At 41.2% G+C, this 20,124-nt stretch overlaps 1 protein-coding gene across 2 annotated transcripts; it reads left to right on the forward strand.

The window, feature by feature from the left end:
- The first annotated feature begins 1,411 nt into the window (after nt 1-1,411).
- LOC106579647 (DNA topoisomerase I, mitochondrial-like) lies at nt 1,412-18,302 on the forward strand. Of its 2 annotated transcripts, XM_014159756.2 has the most exons (23): nt 1,412-1,522; nt 1,842-1,941; nt 2,164-2,221; nt 2,460-2,518; nt 2,741-2,807; nt 3,108-3,133; nt 3,246-3,368; nt 3,465-3,516; nt 3,609-3,697; nt 3,949-4,236; nt 4,932-5,047; nt 5,161-5,282; nt 5,419-5,541; nt 5,743-5,930; nt 6,066-6,210; nt 6,383-6,526; nt 14,459-14,644; nt 14,757-14,825; nt 14,972-15,086; nt 15,396-15,523; nt 15,725-15,819; nt 17,664-17,813; nt 17,950-18,302. In XM_014159756.2, the coding sequence occupies exons 2-23, from the start codon at nt 1,844-1,846 to the stop codon at nt 18,050-18,052; spliced, it is 2,544 nt and encodes an 847-aa protein (XP_014015231.1). In that variant the 5' UTR covers nt 1,412-1,522; nt 1,842-1,843; the 3' UTR covers nt 18,053-18,302. The 2 variants fall into 2 exon arrangements, with proteins under 2 accessions (XP_014015231.1, XP_014015232.1); XM_014159757.2 differs by lacking the exons at nt 1,412-1,522; nt 1,842-1,941; nt 2,164-2,221; ... (5 more) ...; nt 3,609-3,697; nt 3,949-4,236 and adding an exon at nt 4,409-4,627.
- Nucleotides 18,303-20,124: the final 1,822 nt, after the last annotated feature.

The raw sequence follows: 20,124 nt of genomic DNA on the forward strand, positions 1-20,124 counted from the left end.
CTTTACTATTTATATTTATGACAACTTTTACTTTTACTTCACTACATTCCTAAAGAAAATAATGTACTTTTTCTCCATACATTTTACCTGATACCCAAAAGTACTTGTTATATTTTGAATGCTTAGCAGGACAGGAAAATGGTCTAATACACAGACTTATCAACATGTGGTCATCCCTGCTGCCTCTGATCTGCATCTTTTGTAAATGATGTCGGAGTGTTGGAGTGTGCCCCTGGTTATCAATACGTTTTTAAAACAAGAAAATGGTGCCGTCTGCGTTGCTTAATATAAGGAATTTGAAATGATTTATACTTTTTCTTTTGATACTTAAGTATATATATATATATATATATATATATTATTTTTTTCACCTTTATTTAACCAGGTAGGCTAGTTGAGAACAAGTTCTCATTTGCAACTGCGACCTGGCCAAGATAAAGCATAGCAATTCGACACATACAACAACACAGAGTTACACATGGAATAAACAAAACATACAGTCAATAATACAGTAGAACAAAAGAAAACAAAAAGTCTATATACAGTGAGTGCAAATGAGGTAAAATAAGGCAATAAATAGGCCATGGTGGCGAAGTAATTACAATATAGCAATTAAACACTGGAATGGTAGATGTGCAGAAGATGAATGTGCAAGTAGAGATACTGGGGTGCAAAGGAGCAAGATAAATAAATAAATGCAGTATGGGGATGAGGTAGGTAGATAGATGGGCTGTTTACAGATGGGCTATGTACAGGTGCAGTGATCTGTGAGCTGCTCTGACAGCTGGTGCTTAAAGCTAGTGAGGGAGATATGAGTCTCCAGCTTCAGAGAATTTTGCAGTTCGTTCCAGTCATTGGCAGCAGAGAACTGGAAGGAAAGATGACCAAAGGAGGAATTGGCTTTGGGGGTGACCACTGAGATATACCTGCTGGAGCGTGTGCTACGGGTGGGTGCTGCTATGGTGACCAGTGAGCTGAGATAAGGCGGGGCTTTACCTAGCAGAGACTTGTAGATAACCTGTAGCCAGTGGGTTTGGCGACAAGTATGAAGCGAGATGTTTTGATACTTAAGTATATTTACAACCGAATACTTTTAGACTTTTACTCAAGTATTATTTTACTGGGTGACGTTCACTTTTACTTGAGTAACTTTCTATTAAGGTATCTATACTTTTACTCAAGTATGACAATTGGGTACTTTTTTCCACCACTGTATTAAAGTGTGTTCATCAAGGCTAGGCTATGTTAGATCTATTCAGTCATTGTGTCACATTTTTTAATGATCTATTTGCTGACCTTGCTAATAACTTTATATTTGAGCAAGTTTTAAACATACACTATTCGTTGTAAATGTATGTCAATATGTTATTTGGCTGGATTTATGGTTGACCCTGGGCGTTCAAGCATGCGCAGTAGGTCGCTTTTGGTACTTGAAAACTTTCAGGTGTCGTGAGTTCTCAATCTCATCGAGAGTGTAATGGACACGATTGTGAATTGAGAACACGGACAACTCTGTTTACAGGTAAAGAATGCAAATACTTTCAGATATGTTAGCATTTTTCAACTGAAATAAAATAATTTGACAATTTTATGAACGTGTTTGTTTACAAACTTCAAGTAATATTGCCAGATTATCGACCCTCCAAGCAGTAAAATCGTGACATGGCAAATTGATCTACAAATAACCATCCGTAATTCGACCTCGTGTGTCTAAAATGGTGTGGAATTGAAACTTTACAATATGATAACTATACACAGGTACAATTCAACTTGATAAAACATTGTCTACTTTAAAGACTTAATTGTTAACGCTACCTACATTTTCTACGGTCAAATTTGAGTGATGAAACTGGAAGACAATGAAGGGCATGGAGGAGCCAAAACATCCAGCAGGAAAAGAACAGCATCAGAATCTAAGAGGGATGAGAGCCCAACAGACAGGTGAGTTTCCTGAAGATACCTCATACCACTGGTCCTTGGTCAGGTTGTCGTCATGATAGAATTGGGTTTGGGGTGGAAGTGTGTATAGTTGAGGTTACTTATCTCAGTGACAAGGTAGTAGAATAGAGCCTATTCATTACAAAGAGGTCATTGTTTTTATCTGAATATAAATCAGGATTATTATGAAAAGCTAAATTCACACTTCCCTATGGTCCAACACAGGAAGAGGAGTAAGGATGGGGAAAGGGACAAAAAAGAGGGAACCGAGCTGAAGCACAAGGTAATGTAATGCACCATTTGGAGTGTTTGGAGAGTGGAACGTCAACTATATGAAAGTTAAGACCAGACAGAGGCAGCATGCATGAGATCCAGACCCCATCTCAATTATATCGCGTGATAAACACCAGGAATTCCTAATCAATTACTAACATCCAAATCTTAGCCTTACAGGAAAATAGACCATTCATCCATACTAATGCACATGCATGCGCATGTCTGATGATAATTTTATTTCATAGGCGAAGCACTCCAGTTCTAAGCATCCTCGTAAACCTCTGCAGGAGCCGAAGATCACAAGGTGAGTATGGATAGATCTATCTATTAGGATTCATTTACATACAGGGGATATGTGAAAGCGCCCTTAATTACAATCTCCCACTTACATGTCTTCATTCACAATGAAGGGTGTAGTATTGTCCGATGTGTTCTGTTTTATTTAAATCAGTGGTCAACTTGTTTAGCGATTATCTCATTTCATCTTGTTTTAACAATGCATTTGTTTCTGTCTTTCCTTCATCAGTTCTGGGGTTTTAAAAGCTGTCTCGGAGAACGACCATGCAGATGTGAAGACCAAAGGTGTAGCCATGGTAAGAACCACAGACTATCACCAGAGATCTGTACATAATGACAAGATGCTCATGTCTCCGCCCTAACAATGGGAGTCATCCCAAAAGCGGGAAGGCAGACGACAAGTTTAGGTCCTAAATAAGCCCATAGAAACGCATTGGTCTTATTTTGGACAGATTTTGGTGTGACAGAAACCTCTCGCTTCACCTCTTCCTCTCTGCTATAACATGATATACACAGGCCTAGTTACTGCATATCCCTGTATTAGCAAAACATTTTAGATCATGTTTATTCATGGGGTTTCTGTCTTTCTCTCACAGGATGCATCACTACCTTCTGGAAAGAAGTACGTTTTTCTCTGATGTTCAAATTATTCACCCCAAAAGTGAAAATATATTCTTGAATGTAAACGGTGGGAAAGCAAAGTTGGTGATTTTTTTATTTATTTTTATTTTCAGCACCATTGACTTAAACAACAATATCTCTGCCAAGCACACGGAATCAGATGAGAGGAAAGTGACCAAGACAGAGATACAGGAAGTTGACTTGTTCGCACCAATTGAGCATTCAGATATGGAGAGGTAGGCTACAATTGACCCTTCCTTGCATGATGAGTTTATTTATTGACAAAAACGGTCACTTGGTTTGGGGTAAATTGCATTTCTCTCTTTAACTAGGTCTGACAAAAAATCCAAGAAAACTGGGGATTCACAAAAAGATAAACACAAGGTACCTGACTAGGCTTTTTTATTATTATTTTCAATTATCAATGTGATTGGTGATGTTGCTTGTCTTGTTTCTCACCTATTATGTCAATGTAGCACAAATCTAAAAGTAGCAAAAAGGGACACCACGGGACAGACGAGAGAAATCCTGAGCATCGAAAAGTCGGTGAAATATCAGTTAACAGGTGAACAGCATTAAGTTCCACAGTAAAAATGCTTCATACAAGGAATATGCTATGCTCTGAGTGAACAGACTTGTTTTGCGTTGTTCATTTTAATGACAATATCAAATATGTGCCAAATGGCTATGTTTTGTGTTATGGTGGATTTTATAGTACATTTCCACAAAGCTTTATTTACAAGCATTTTCTCTTACCATTTTAAATAGTTTGCATTTGAAAGTCATGCTAAAAGTTTTATTTTATTTTCTCTGTAGTTCCGATGGCAACTCTAAAAAGAGGAAGAGCAAAGATTCACTTGAAACTGATGTTCTACTGACAGGTGACGGTAAAAAAGAAACTGCCGTAAAAAAGGAGAATGCCAAGAAAGAAAGGGAGAAAAAAGATAGAAGTGGTAAAGACACAAAGACAACCGATGAAAAGAAACGTAAAAAGAAGCCAGAAGGAAAAGAGGAATCTAAGAAGAAAAGAAAAGATGGAGATGATGGGAAGTCCAAGAAGGAGAAGGGTGGTAAAAAAGAAGGGGAGGACAGTACATGGAAATGGTAATTGCGCAATTATTTACTCTGTATTGCATGTAATGGGCAAGTATCATATTTGACTGAATTTATATTTGTTTTTATAACATTTTTCCCCCTGTTATAGTGGTTGACATTAATATTACGCTCATTTGTAGCCGGAACCGATAACAATCGTTTGTTTCTAGGGGGACACTATTAATAGTTCAACACACGTGTACATTGTTTTGACAGAGCTATGAAAGTTCTTGTCGCCTGTGAATCTCATTCATTCTTGCTAATCTGGAATGAACAAATACAGCATTTTTTTTGCAAACTTGATATATCAGTCGGTGAAATTTAATAGAAGTTGGTCTGCGGTTTACTCATTACGATTTTACCGAACTTCTGTAAAGATTAAGCATGAGCCCAAAGCCAGGTGAGTAAACGCTGGCTAAAGCTGGTAAATAGCTAATCTTACAGTAGCTTACTCCAAACCACGCATGAACAGTATAGCTAAGTAACGTTATATTTGTCAAAACAGTGCAGACAGTGACGACCAGGGTAATTCTAGCTAGCCACACATTAATGTAAACGGGTACGTTAGCAAACCTTACTGTAGCTTGATCTGGTATGGAGATGTATTTTATATATTGTATTGTCTCCCTTGTATTAGATTTTAAACCTTCAAACCTTTTATGTCTTTCTGTACTGTAATTAAATTGCGATACGCTTGTTGTCAGGTGGGAGGAAGGTAATTCCAACAACGGGAACAAATGGACCACGTTGGAACATAAAGGTCCACTTTTCCCACCAGAATACGAGCCATTACCAAATAACGTGACTTTCTTTTACAATGGTGAGTTACTTACCACCCTATATTAAACCATCTTACTCATCCTCATAGTTTCCCTGTCTCGTTTTAGCTTTACAGCAAAGCAGACCTAACATTCAGCGTTCTGTGATTCATAGGGAACCCTGTAAAACTGAGTTTGGCTGCTGAGGAAGTAGCCACGTTTTACGCCAAGATGCTGGACCACGAGTACACAACCAAGAGTTCCTTCCAGGAGAACTTCTTCACCGACTGGAGAGAGGTTAGTCTCTGGTTGAGTCGAGACTTGCATTTTGCAATGAACAACCACAGTTGTTAAGCAGCATTTTGTTTGTGTGTGTGAGAATGAAGGTCAATGTAGTGGTTGATATTGAGCTCATCAGGATTTTACATAACAGGAAATGACAGTAGAGGAGAGGGAACAGATCAAGAAGTTGTCGAAGTGTGATTTCACACATATCAACAAGTACTTCCTGGAGAAGTCTGAGGAGAAGAAGGCTATGACTAAAGAACAGAAACAGGTAACTTAGCCAAGTATCAACAGCTTAGAGCTGCGTTTATAACGTTATGTAAGTATTGAAGTATATTGTTCCACTTGCTTTGAATTTAATTGATGGTACGTCATTCTGCATATCCAAGTGAATCCCCCAAAATATATATACATTTTTTGAGGTCACACTATCATTGCAAATCTGGAAGTCTTTGGATTGTGCTTCTGTTAGGTCCTGAAAGAGGAGAACAACAAGCTGACGGAGGAGTATGGCTTCTGTGAGCTGGACGGTCACCGGGAGAAGATCGGGAACTTCCGTGTGGAACCTCCGGGGCTGTTCCGTGGCCGGGGAGAACACCCCAAGATGGGCAAGCTGAAGAAGAGGATCCAGCCAGAGGAAATCACCATCAACTGCAGCAAGTGAGGGGCCCCGGGAGAGCACTAAGAACAAACAACCTCACTATAACTTTATGGAACTCCCAATCGGGAATTAAACAGCAAATATGTGCCGAAAGGCAATAAGCTATAGAAATAGTGTTTTGGTTGTTTTTCCAGAGGCTCCAATATTCCGGTGGCCCCTAAGGGCCACAAGTGGAGGAAGGTGCAGCATGACAACACAGTGACCTGGCTAGCCTCCTGGGTGGAGAACGTCCAGGGCAACTTCAAGTACGTCATGCTCAACCCCAGCTCCAAACTCAAGGTACGGAGCCTTTCCCTTCACCTTTGTTTACCTCAGTGGGTTTGTTTTAGTGGAAAAACAAACCCAAACTTTTGAGAAGAGTCTGAAGACTGAACTCAGTAAAAAGATTGCATACATATCAAGCCAGTAGTTCAGAGTTTGCCTTAGACAATGTTTTTCTCTCTGTGCTCAGGGGGAGAAGGACTGGCAGAAGTACGAGGTGGCTCGTAAACTCAAGCTTAAGGTGGAGACCATCAGGAGGCTGTACCGTGATGACTGGAAGAACCGAGAGATGAAGACCAGACAGAGAGGAGTGGCTCTCTACTTCATCGACAAGGTACAGACCTCACAACTATCTTACCGCAGTGTGGTTAACAAAATGCAAACCCTTTTATATCACCTCAAACACATATTGCAGAACACTCGTGTGCGTACTAGGGTTGGGTGAAGTCTATCTTTGTTCCATCATGATTATGTACTCATAGAATATTGTGATGTACTATGGTACACCCCTGTAGACTCCGTTCATTCTTGTTCTTTTTGAAAGCGGCAACTTTAGGACAGAACTTTTTTAGGTTATTAGAATATTTGGGAAATAGCCTACTGTTCATTATTGTTACTTGTCTTAAAGCTTTAATGATGGGCCTAGTAGGAGGATAGGTTATTGGCCATTTTGGTTTTCAACCTCGTATGGAGGGTCAGGATTTTTTCCACCCCACACAGATAAGCTCATTTAGAAATAAATTAAACTTGATTTAAACTTGTCGTTCGGTTTTTCTATAGGCTGTTGATGTTTGTTCACTCTTATTAGTCCCCTTGCTACCTTACGTTTTTAGACTATTCATTATCTGTCCCCTTGCTAATAGTTTTTAGGCTATTCAAACAACTTTTTGAGATGGAACTCCAGATTCATTCATTGTTTGATGAGAAAGCCATGCATGCATACAATGATGCAAGCATATAGCCCAAAGTCATATACAAAACCTATTGAAGGGAATATAGCCTACCTTTTTTTTAAACGGCTAGATGCAAGATAGTTAGGAGATGTCTGTTTATAAAAGCAATTAATAGGTTTAGGCCCATGCATCTGAGGGAGAGCATATTGTCTGAATGGATATTTTGCGCTGCTTTGGTGGAATTCTCAGTTTTGTCTAGACTACGTTCCTCTCTTGCGTTCTGTATAACATTCAGTGCATTTGGAAAGTATTCAGACTCCTGTATTTTTTTCCCACATTTTGTTACATTACAGCCTTACTCTAAAATGTTTTTTTTTATTTATCCCTCATCAATGTACGCACTACCCCATAATCACAGTAGAAACAGTTATAAATAAAAATAAAAAATAAACTTTACATAGGTATTTAGACCCTTTGCTATGAGTCTCGAAATTGCGCTCTGTTGCATCCTGTTTCCATTGATCGTCCCTGATGTTTCTTGATTGGAGTCCACCTGTGGTAAATTTAAATTGTTTGGACATGATTTGAAAAGGCACACACCTGTCTATGTAAGGTCCCACAGTTGACAGTGCATGTCAGAGCAAAAACCAAGCCATGAGGTCGACGGAATTGTCCATAGAGTGTCGAGGCACAGATCTGGGGAAGGGTGCAAAAATGTCTGCATCATTGAAGGTCCTCAAGAACACAGTGGCCTCCATCATTCTTAAATGGAAGAAGTTTGGAACCACCGAGACTCATCCTAGATGAGGCCGCCCGGCCAAACTGAACAATCGGGGAAGAATGCCCTTGGTCAGGGAGGTGACTAAGAACCTGATGATCACTCTGACAGAGCTCCAGAGTTCCTCTGTGGAGATCGGAGAACCTTCCAGAAGAACAACCATATCTGCAGCACTCCACCAATCAGGCCTTTATGGTTGAGTGGCCAGATGGAAGCCACTCCTCAGTAAAAGGCGCATGACAGCCTACTTGAAGTTTGCCAAAAGGCACCTAAAGTACTCTCACACCATGAGAAACAATATTCCCTGGTCTTATGAAACCAAGATTGAACTCTTTAGCCTGGATGACAGGCGTCACATCTGGAGGAAACCTGGCACCATCCCTACGGTGAAGCATGGTGGTGGTGGCAGCATCATGCTGTGGGGATGTTTTTCAGGGACTGGGAGACTAGTCAGGATCGAGGGAAAGATGAACGGAGCAAAGTACACAGAGATCCTCGATGAAAACCTGCACCAGAGCGCTCAGGACCTCTGACTGGGGTGGAGGTCAGGACAACGACCCTAAGCACACAGCCAAGACAACACAGGGGTGTCTTTGGGACAAGTCTCAATGTCCTTGAGTGGCCCAGCCAGAGCCCGGACTTGAACCCGATCGAACATCTCTGGAGAGGCCTGAAAATAGCTGTGCAGCCATGCTTTCCATCCAACCTGACAGAGCTTGAAAATCTGTGGAGAAGAATGGGAGAAACTCCCCAAATACATGTGTGCCAAGCTTGTAGCGTCATACCCAAGAAGACTCGAGGCTGTAATCGCTGCCAAAGGTGCTTCAACAAAGTACTGAGTTATTGGTCTGAAGACTTATGTAAATGTGATATTTCAGGTGATATGGTGACCAGTCCCATATTGTTTAGCTCTGCTACAAATTTGAAATAAATCCTGAAATAAGTTCATCCTTAAGCTTAATGTACCAGGAAAGGCAGTAATAGTTTATTAGCTTCTGAAACCCACAATGCCGACAAAGAAAAGTCACACCAAAAAGCCAGACTTAACGAGTGGAAGTTTAGTCTGAGGACGAAGGCGCCGTGCTAGCTTCATGTGCTAGTGGTGGAAGTAGGACTGAGGCGACAAACACGTGCAGTGCTGTTAGCTCCAAAGATATCCTCAAGGCCATCAAAGAAATGAATGCAGAATTCTCTATCAAATTTGTAAAATGTACTGTCAGCAGTGGACAAAGTTAAAAAGGAAGTCAAATAATGTGCTGGGCAAATCTCTCAGGCTGAGGTACGCATCTCTGGAACCAAAGACATTATAGCCCTGCAGGCAACGACCACCGCTCTTGAGGAAAAGGTTGAATCGCTTACCTCAACTAGTTGATTTGGAGGGCCCCAGCAGGAGATCGAACTTGAGACTGGTACATCTCCCCGAAGGCGCCGAGGGGAGCGATGCTTGCTCATTCCTAGAGCGGTGGCTTCCCAAGGCTCTGAAGATGGAGCCACTCTGCTCTCCTTGATCATTGCGAGAGCTCATCGGATTTCTGGCCCACTATCTGCCCCCAACGCACCCCCGAGGGCTCTGGTAATGAAGTTGTTAAACTATAAAGATAAGATGCGCGTGGTGAATGCAGCCAGGACGAAAGGGAGAGAACTTGCCGATTCTTGTAATGTTTTTCCCAGATCTCTCCATGGAAATCCACAAGCAGTAGAAACACTTCGACAGTGTCAAGCAACAGCGGCTAAGGCTATCCGGTATGGAATCATCTTTCCAGCGCGCCTGAGGGTCTCCCACGGCGATCGTTCCTACATTTTTGAAACACCAGCCGAGGCAGAGCAGTTTCTTGAGAAGCTAGGCAAGACGTGTGGAAGCGGAGCAACACTGAAGAAGAGGCAATAGCAACGTAAAGTTAAACTTTGATCTATTTTTGGGACATTTTCGTACTGTTGCTTTGGGTTTTGTCTAAACGGGTATTTACAGTTTGAGCCAGTTCACCGTGTTAGTTATCTAGTAACATGGTAGCACTGTCTATTAAACTATAATAACATAGCCAGTTTACAAGTAAGTCTTATTATAATTTGATGTACCATGAAACTTTTCTTTTTATGCATTGGAACATCCTGGTGCGGGTTTGTTTTCTTTAGGCCTATAGGAGGCTAGATCACGGAGGCCTTATTTTCTGGCTCACTCCTGGTCAGCACAATATGGTGCAATGACAAGTGGCGGGGCAGAAGGTGTACAAAGGGGGAAAAAACTGCAGAGGCGGCTCCTCGTGTGTGTGTGTGTGGTGTGTGTGTGTGTGTGTATGGATCTGAGCACCTTATACGGAGTGTCACTGGGAGGGGGAGGTCTGTTAGACTTTGGGGTGAGAGGGTTCATCACACATTCCTGGTTGATTGTTAGGCATGTGTTTTTGTACATTGACGTGCTTTAAAGCGTCCTTTGTGTTTTTGTTTATGGTGGTAACAGAGGTCTATTGGTATATTATTGCTGATCTAATGTGCTCTTGTGGGGCAATGTTTTAGTTCGTGTCCCTGGTAAATTCGATGACTCGTAGTGTTAAGGTTAAATTTACATCCTGGAACTGTAGGGGATTAAATAAAACGGGTAATAAGTAGATTAAAACAACTTCAGGCGAAGATCATATTTTTGCAAGAATCACATCTTTTATCTGGTGACATTCCTAAGATACGCGAGAGGTGGCCTGGGCAGGTCATTGCAGCCTCATTTAGTTACCATGCAAGGGGAGTTATTATTCTTATCCATAAGTCCATTGCATATCAGATATTGCGAACAATTTGTGATCCCACCGGCAGATATATTATTATACGGGGTACCTTGCTGTCCGAGCAGTTTTAATTTAATGCATATGGTCCCAACGACGATGACTCTAAAGTCTTTAATGATTTGTTTTTAAACCTTTCCACACTTCCTTGTAATTATATTGTTGCAGGAGACTTTAATTGCACTTTAGATCCTGTTAAAGATGGCACCTCGGGTTCAAACTACTCCCACACCTAATCTAGGAAAACCATACAGCATTTTATGAAGGATTTAAACTTAATATAGATTTGGAGAGAAATTAACCAGATGATGTGGAATACTCCTGTTACTCAAGCACTCACCAGACTATTTTATGTTCTCAGCAGCATTACGCTCTAAAATTTGAAGATTGTTTTTATGATAGCATTGTCATCTCTTATATATTCCGATTCTAATTTAGTAGGTTACCCACCTAAATGGCGCTTCCAACCTAAATGGCTGCAAGATACAAGTTTTACAGAATACATTGGACAGCAGTTTGACCTATACTTGTCAATTAATACAACAGACTTCAGCTTGTACTAGATGGGAAGCCTTTGTTGTGAGCGCTGAGGGAACTTTATGCACTTGGCCAGATGATTCTGCATCTTTGTTGCATTCTTCATATGATTTGGCACAGTATTTACAAATGTACACAGCTTTTCCTTCTACATTAGCTGCAGTGAAATGTCTCCACACATCAGATAGTGCCTGGCATTTTCCTGTAAAGATTAGAAAAAAATTAGCAAAAGAAAAACAGAACTAGTTAAGCGTTTAGATTAAACAACTCCTTTATAAGATAAATGTTTTAAAATGAAACATGTATGGAAACAGGTGAATTACAACTCCTCAGTTAGCAGGCTCAAGCAAGCTAAAACCCACAGGGTAGCAAAAACTATCAGAAATTGTTAACCTGTTAGGGCTAGGGGGCAGTATTGACACGGCTGGATAAAAAAACGTACCCGATTTAATCTGGTTACTACTCCTGCCCAGTAACTAGAATATGCATATAATTATTGGCTTTGGATAGAAAACACCCTAAAGTTTCTAAAACTGTTTGAATGGTGTCTGTGAGTATAACAGAACTCAAATGGCAGGTCAAACCTGAGAAGATTCTGTACAGGAAGTACCCTGTCTGACCATTTCTTGAACTTCTTTGCCATCTCTATTCATTACAAATGATCTCTGCTATAACGTGACACTTCCCACGGCTCACATGGACTCTCAGAAGGCGGCAAAAAGCTGAATCGTGGCTTTGCAGGCTCTGGCTGAAAAAAAAGTCGCGCGTTTGGGTAGTGGCTGGTTACAGTACTGTGAGACTCAGGCTCGTGCCCGCGTCGACCGAAAGCTTTGTTTTCTTTCCTCTGTTTAGCTAAATGGAGATTCCCGGTCGGAATATTATCGCTTTTTTACGAGAAAAATGGCATAAAAATGGATTTTAAACAGCGATTGACATGCTTCGAAGTACGGTAATGGAATATTTAGATTTTTTTTGTCACGAATTGCGCCATGCGCACGACCCTGATTTACCATTTCGGATAGTTTCTGGAACACACGAACAAAACGCCGCTATTTGGATATAACGATGGATTATTTTGGACCAAACCAACATTTGTTATTGAAGTAGCAGTCCTGGGAGTGCATTCTGACGAAGACAACAAAAGGTAATCAAACTTTTGTAATAGTAAATCTGATTTTTTTTTTCTGATTTAAAATCGGACATATCGAGTGCATAGAGGAGTTCTGTATCTATAATTCTTAAAATAATTGTTATGCTTTTTGTGAACGTTTATCGTGAGTAATTTAGTAAATTGTTAGTAAATTCCCCGGAAGTTTGCTAGTTCTGAACGTCACATGCCAATGTAAAAAGCTGGTTTTTGATAAATATGAACTTGATTGAACAAAACATGCATGTATTGTATAACATAATGTCCTAGGGTTGTCATCTGATGAAGATCATCAAAGGTTAGTGCTGCATTTAGCTGTGGTTTGGGTTTTTGTGACATTATATGCTAGCTTGAAAAATGGGTGTCTGATTATTTCTGGCTGGGTACTCTGCTGACATAATCTAATGTTTTGCTTTCGTTGTAAAGCCTTTTTGAAATCGGACAGTGTGGTTAGATTAACGAGAGTCTTGTCTTTAAATAGCTGTAAAATAGTCATATGTTTGAGAAATTGAAGTAATAGCATTTCTAAGGTATTTGAAAATCGCACCACTGGATTAGACTGGCTGTTGCGTAGGTGGGACGAATTCGTCCCGCCTGCCCTAGAGAGGTTAAGTTACAAATTATTTAAACACACTTTGCTGTAGGCTACTATTTACCAGTCATTAAAAAATCATGTATGTCATATAAAATATATTCACCCCACCCAGTATTGTAATCAATACTTACCAGAAAGCATGTAGTCCTTGGCTCAGACAGTGTAGTAGTGTGGGATCAATAGCATCTCATTAGTGTGCAAGATCTTGAGAATCAGCTGCACATGTGATGGAAGAATGCACTGTGCATGCAGAGGGTTGCAATCCCATTGAATTGGGGATAGTTTAACCAAAATATGCCACAAGACCTAGAATTTCCTTGTGTGTTCCTTACTTTTTTAATGAATTTAAGCAAAATTCCAGGCCTTAATTTCCCATGGAAAATGTCTGGAAATTTACCAGAAGGTTTCCGACCCTTTGCAACCCTAGAGGTATCACATATGATAACCCAAATAGTATCAGTAAAATTGCCTCTCCATCCCATAGTGTTTATCCTTGGGTTATACCCAATCAATCCTCATCTAAAGAACCAAGTACAAACACTTAGATATGTGCTTGTTGCAAGAAAAATGCTTGATAGCTCTTGCCTGGGAAAGTGTGAACAGGCCTAGTATTGCCCAATGGCTTAGGGAAATGTCATCTTGCCTAACCATGGAAAAGATAACATATACGGTTAAGGGTAAACGACATGTTTGGGGACCATTTGGGGATTTTGTGGAGCAGAGTGATGTGGGTGAAATATTGGCTAATGAAGGGAACTCTGGGTAGTGTACTATGCTTTGTGTGCATGTGGGGTGATGGTGAGAGATATCCGATTGGCTTGTGGCGCTGTGTTTCATCTGAAATTTGTCCCAAATGTTCTATCCTATTGCATCAGACCACTGTAAAATTTAATTTGGGTGGTTTTACGCTTCTGTAACACTTTTGTTTCGTCTTAGATGTTACTTTTTTTTTTGCTTTTAACTTTTGATGTGGTTTTTGATCCCCAAAAAAAACATTCATGTAATATATCTGCTTATGTCTTGTTAAAGAAGAAAAATCTAACATTGTTTTTTTTAAAAGTGATTTCAGTTTTAGATTTTTTTTATAATTTCTTAACCTGTTTTTGCTTTGTCATTATTGGGTAATGTGTGTGTATATTGGGGGGGAACTATTTCATACATTTTCGAATAAGGCTGTAACGTAACTGTAGAAAAAGTTGAGGGGTCTGAATACTTTCTGAATGCATTGAAATAGGCGATAGCAAATAGAAATATAATAATTACTTGGAATGTGCCTTGTGTGCTGCCCGACTCCGTGCTTACGCACCGCCAGCACCGCCAGTCATGTTCAAATTGGCTAAACCGTCGTCTGCCACATGACGATGTCGCCGCCATCGATGGCTGTCAAGACAATAATATGCTAATATTACCCAACCCTACCTAGTACCCACATGTACAGTATACATCTCCCTCACTAACGTGTGTGTGTGTGTGTGTGTGTGTGTGTGTGTGTGTGTGTGTGTGTGTGTGTGTGTGTGTGTGTGTGTGTGTGTGTAAATGTAGCTGGCCCTGCGAGCGGGGAATGAGAAGGAGGAGAGTGAGACAGCGGACACGGTGGGCTGCTGCTCTCTGAGAGTGGAACACATCACCCTGCACCAGGAGAAGGGGGGCCAGGAGTTCATGGTGGAGTTTGACTTCCTGGGCAAAGACTCTATTCGCTATTATAACGAGGTGCCTGTGGAAGGCAGGGTGAGCAGCACTGTCTAGCACCTGTTACATCTCCACTCCTCCATTATTATAATGGGGTGGCAAGCAAGGGTTAAACATCTGTCTAATATGCAAAGACATTATTTGTACACAGGTTTTCAAGAACCTGAAGCTGTTCATGGAAAACAAGGAGCCTGAGGATGACCTGTTTGATAGAATAAACGTAAGTTGAAGACCTGCACCTGGTTATTTCATGTTTGCTCTAAAATGAGTGTCACCCAAATAATGACTAGCTAGCTATGTGATTCACACAGTAGGCTTATCTAGCTGTGCAGATACAGTTACACTTGGTTGTTGTTTGTTTGGTAGACTACCTACTTGAACAAGCATTTGAACCAGTCCATGCCGGGGCTGACAGCAAAAGTGTTCAGAACCTTCAACGCCTCCACCACTCTGCAAGAACAGCTCAACAAGCTCACCACTGGTTAGCCCACTTCCTTTTACACCATCAATACACTCAGTGCAGGTTTTTTTCTAGATCTAGTTTAGAATAGCTGACAAGATTTCTCCGCTCTGCTCTGGCTACCCTCTGTGACATACGTAGCCCTAGTTGTTTTTCTGGAGTTGGTCTCGGGCCTAACACCACCCATGCCAATATATCCTCCAAACAACACTGGCTTCTCTGGCATTATCACTTGTGTTCTCGGTGTTATAACTATATGAAGCTGTGAAACAAGCAGATGTATAGTGAAGACAGTACAATATTGAAAGACATGCCTGTTTTCCTCCTCAGCTGACATGAGTCTGGAGGAGAAACTGCTTTCCTATAACCGAGCCAACAGAGCTGTGGCCATTCTCTGTAACCACCAGAGGGCAGCACCCAAGACCTTTGAGAAATCCATGCAAAACTTGCAGGACAAGGTAACTGGAAAATGTATGAATGGTGTATGTTTTTTGTGCTTCATATAGTGCCATTTTAAAACCATCTATGCTCCTTTGCAATATTGTCTAATGTTCAGATCCATTATCTTGATTATTTTTGTTTTATTACCATATAAGCATGTACAGAAATTCCCTTTAACAGTGAATCATTGTCTAACATACTCCATTTTATTGTTCCAGGTTGCGCAGAAGCAGCAACAGTTAGATGTAGCGAAGAAGGAGCTGAAAGAAGCCAAAAAAGAGCACAAGAAGGGCGGAACTGAGAAGACCAGGAAGTGAGTACTTTTTGATAGGGTGAAATTGACCAGTGAAATGAGTGAATCTTGCAGTTGGTCATTTGACTCTACTGTTACTGACATTGTAGGATAACAACCAGTGGATTTGACCTTTCATAACCTATAAACTACTTCTACAATTTCAGCTGGAAGGGCTATTTCAAATTGCTACTGCGGTGCTTGTTAGGCTACTGAGCCTCTATTGCTTTAACATCAGATCATTCTGTTGATCAAATTTAAGCCAGGCAAGCTCAATCAAGCACAGATAAATAATTATACTTTTTATTTACATACATACATACATACATACATACATACATACACTGCTCCAAAACATTAAGGGAACACTTAAACAACACAATGTAACTCCAAGTCAATCACACTTCAGAGAAATCAAACTGTCCACTTAGGAAGCAACACTGATTGACAATACATTTCACATGCTGTTGTGCAAATGGAATAGACAACAGGTGGAAATTATAGGCAATTAGCAAGACACCCCCAATAAAGGAGTGGTTCTGCAGGTGGTGACCACAGACCGCTTCCTGGCTGATGTTTTGGTCACTTTTGAATGCTGGCGGTGCTTTCACTCTAGTGGTAGCATGAGACGGAGTCTACAACCCACACAAGTGGCTCAGGTAGTGCAGCTCATTCAGGATGGCACATCAATGCGAGCTGTGGCAAGAAGGTTTGCTGTGTCTGTCAGCGTAGTGTCCAGAGCATGGAGGCGCTACCAAGAGACAGGCCAGTACATCAGGAGACGTGGAGGAGGCCGTAGGAGGGCAACAACCCAGCAGCAGGACCGCTACCTCCGCCTTTGTGCATGGAGGAGCAGGAGGAGCACTGCCAGAGCCCTGCAAAATGACCTCCAGCAGGCCACAAATGTGCATGTGTCTTCTCAAACGGTCAGAAACAGACTCCATGAGGGTGGTATGAGGGCCCGACGTCCACAGGTGGGGGTTGTGCTTACAGCCCAACAACGTGCAGGACGTTTGGCATTTGCCAGAGAACACCAAGATTGGCAAATTCGCCACTGGCGCCCTGTGCTCTTCACAGATGAAAGCAGGTTCACACTGAGCACGTGACAGACATGACAGAGTCTGGAGACGCCGTGGAGAACGTTCTGCTGCCTGCAACATCCTCCAGCATGACCGGTTTGGCGGTGGGTCAGTCATGGTGTGGGGTGGCATTTCTTTGGTGGGCCGCACAGCCCTCCATGTGCTCGCCAGAGGTAGCCTGACTGCCATTAGGTACCGAGATGAGATCCTCAGACCCCTTGCGAGACCATATGCTGGTGCGGTTGGCCCTGGGTTCTTCCTAATGCAAGACAATGCTAGACCTCATGTGGCTGGAGTGTGTCAGCAGTTCCTGCAAGAGGAAGGAATTGATGCTATGGACTGGCCCGCACGTTCCCCAGACCTGAATCCAATTGAGCACATCTGGGACATCATGTCTCGCTCCATCCACCAACGCCACGTTGCACCACAGACTGTCCAGCAGTTGGCGGATGCTTTAGTCCAGGTCTGGGAGGAGATCCCTCAGGAGACCATCCGCCACCTCATCAGGAGCATGCCCAGGCGTTGTAGGGAGGTCATACAGGCACGTGGAGGCCACACACACTACTGAGCCTCCTTTTGACTTGTTTTAAGGACATTACATCAAAGTTGGATCAGCCTGTAGTGTGGTTTTCCACTTTAATTTTGAGTGTGACTACAAATCCAGACCTCCATGGGTTGATAAATTGGATTTCCATTGATTATTTTTGTGTGATTTTGTTGTCATATATATATATATATATATATATAAAAAATTTGACCCAATGTCTGGTCTCCTGCTCTCCCCAGGCTTGTTGAGAAGACGGAGTCTGTGGTGAAGAGGCTGGAGGAACAGCTGAAGAAACTCCAGCTGCAGATGACTGACAGGGAGGAGAACAAGGTCATCGCTCTGGGCACGTCCAAACTCAACTACCTGGACCCCAGGATATCAGTGGCCTGGTAACCACCATTTTAGCCTAACATTTATCCTTGACCTCTGTCAGTTCCACAACACTTGTTGCCCTCTAAAAATATACTTTTTTTCACTTTGTATTTTTGTAGCATGTGATTGACTTTAACATTTTTTTCATGGCAGGTGTAGGAAATTCAATGTGCCAATCGAGAAGATTTACAACAAAACCCAAAGAGACAAGTTTGCTTGGGCCATTGATATGACTGAAGAAGATTTTCAGTTTTGAACTGTTGCCTTGTCAGCTAGACAGATTTTGCATTGTTTAATTTCCTCTGTTACTTTTTTTGTTCCCTTTTTTAATTTCAACTACTTAGGTCTTTGTTGTTGGTTACTAGCAGTGTTTGTTTTCTGACTTGACAATGTGCACATCTGTGAGAATTAATCAGTTATAATAGACAAGAGGAACATTTTGTGTTTAAGATTTGTTTCCTTTGTTAACAATAGTAAATGTGTGAAATAAAATACCTTTTCATTGATATGTTAAGTGTTTGACGCCTTACTAATGAGTGAATTTCTACGGCTCTTCAAACATTTTAAATGTAACATGCAACAATTTCAATGATTTTACTGAGTTAGTTCATAGAAGGAAATCAGTCAATTGAAATACATTTATTAGGCCCTTATCTATGGATTTCACATGACTGGGCAGGAGAGCAGCCATGGGTGGGCCTGGGAGGACCACCTACTGGGGAGCCAGGTCCAGCCAATGAGTTTTCCCCCACAAAAGGACTTTTATTACAGACAGAAATACCCCTCAGCAGCCTCCACTGGCTTCTTGATATGCCACACCTGTCAGGTGGCTGGATTATCTTGGCGAAGGAGAAATGCTCACTAACAGGGATGTTAACAAATTTGGACACATGGAACATTTCTGGGAATTTATTTCACCTCATGAAACATGGGACAAGCACTTTACATGTTTCATTCATATTTTTGTTCAATGTAAATACACTAATTTCCCATTACAGAAGCAGAGGTACATCCCAAAACATGACTTATGATTCATATCTATATATAATAGGCCCTTTTAAAATTGAGGGTTAAGATGAATAGAACTTGGGGTTTAAGGCTGGGTTTCTGTATAGCACTTCGTTACATCTGTAACAAGGGCTTTATAAATACATTTGATGAGAAATGTTATGAAGTGAGGTTTGTTATGAATACATTAGTGTCATATATCAAGAAAGATGCCTATATCCAGCTGTGACTTAACATCTTGCGTTTATTTTAAATCAGTATATAAAGAGAACTAAATAAAATCATATCAATATACCAACAAGTTAAAGATGCGAGAATGTACTCAAATGGATATTGTCTTATGCAGTTTGACGCTCCGATGGGTTGGGCTGTATTAACATGGCAAGTTCAATTCTCCTATCATCTCGGAATGCAATCCTCACAACCTGCCTCTAGTCATACCGACTGGATTGGAGGCATGTGTTTTACCAGCCTTGTTAGCGTAGGTTAAATCTCACCAGGCGAAAGAACGTGCATGAATTTAAAAGGTTCATCTCTGTGGTGTATGAAAACATTGTCCTGTTAAGTGTGCGACTAGCATGAAGTAGTACACTGTAATGGGAGATTTTTGGAGCTACAAGACAATGTGATACAACAGTTGTTTTGTATTCATCGTCAGGTCTTTTTACACACACATCCTTTTTTTATGTGTTGTCTGTGAAGAAGACACCATAGTTTGACAGCTTTTTACATTTGTCAGTAGTGCTGATGTGAATGTTATTTTCCTCTTCATATGCATGAGTACTGCTGCGATAACCCCAAGTGACGCCAGACTCATGTGGTTCCCCACAGGACTGGTCAGTAGACTGCAACTCACCACATCAAAACGCTGTGTGCAGCTCCTCAAAAAGACAGGAAATGTGGGACAAATTCCTCCAGACCGCATTCCGTTTGCTGCCTGACTGCCTGTAACCCTGTACGCCTGGAAAGTGGCCCTTTTGTTTGACCCTTTTTGCAACTTCTGTCTAGCTTGTCTGAACAGAATATCCTCACGCCTCCTAACTCAAACTCTGTTGCAGCTAAACCTAGTTCTTAAATGTATTTAACCACGATACCAGACAGTTAAATTATTCAGCCTTTTGGGACCCTAAGGAAGATTTGTTTGGGGAGCCACCCCCTCCTGATGGCGGAGAGAAAAATGTACTTTTTAAAGTACTGATGTTATACACATTTTGTTATACACATGTTATACACATTTTGCCATGTGGCTGAGAGAATATTTAGCAATTAAAATTTTTTTAATGCAAGTCTACTCATTTTTCCCTGAGGGAGAGAGTAATT

The sequence above is a fragment of the Salmo salar genome, chromosome ssa19 (assembly GCF_905237065.1).
Source record: "Salmo salar chromosome ssa19, Ssal_v3.1, whole genome shotgun sequence".
Taxonomy (NCBI): Eukaryota; Metazoa; Chordata; class Actinopteri; order Salmoniformes; family Salmonidae; genus Salmo; species Salmo salar.

Coding starts and splice junctions, on each gene's coding strand:
- LOC106579647 (XM_014159756.2), top strand. CDS start 1,844: ATGAAACTGGAAGACAATGAAGGGCATGGAGGAGCCAAAACATCCAGC. Junction 2,222..2,459: donor GAACCGAGCTGAAGCACAAG/GTAATGTAATGC, acceptor TTTATTTCATAG/GCGAAGCACTCCAGTTCTAA. Junction 3,698..3,948: donor GGTGAAATATCAGTTAACAG/GTGAACAGCATT, acceptor TTTTCTCTGTAG/TTCCGATGGCAACTCTAAAA.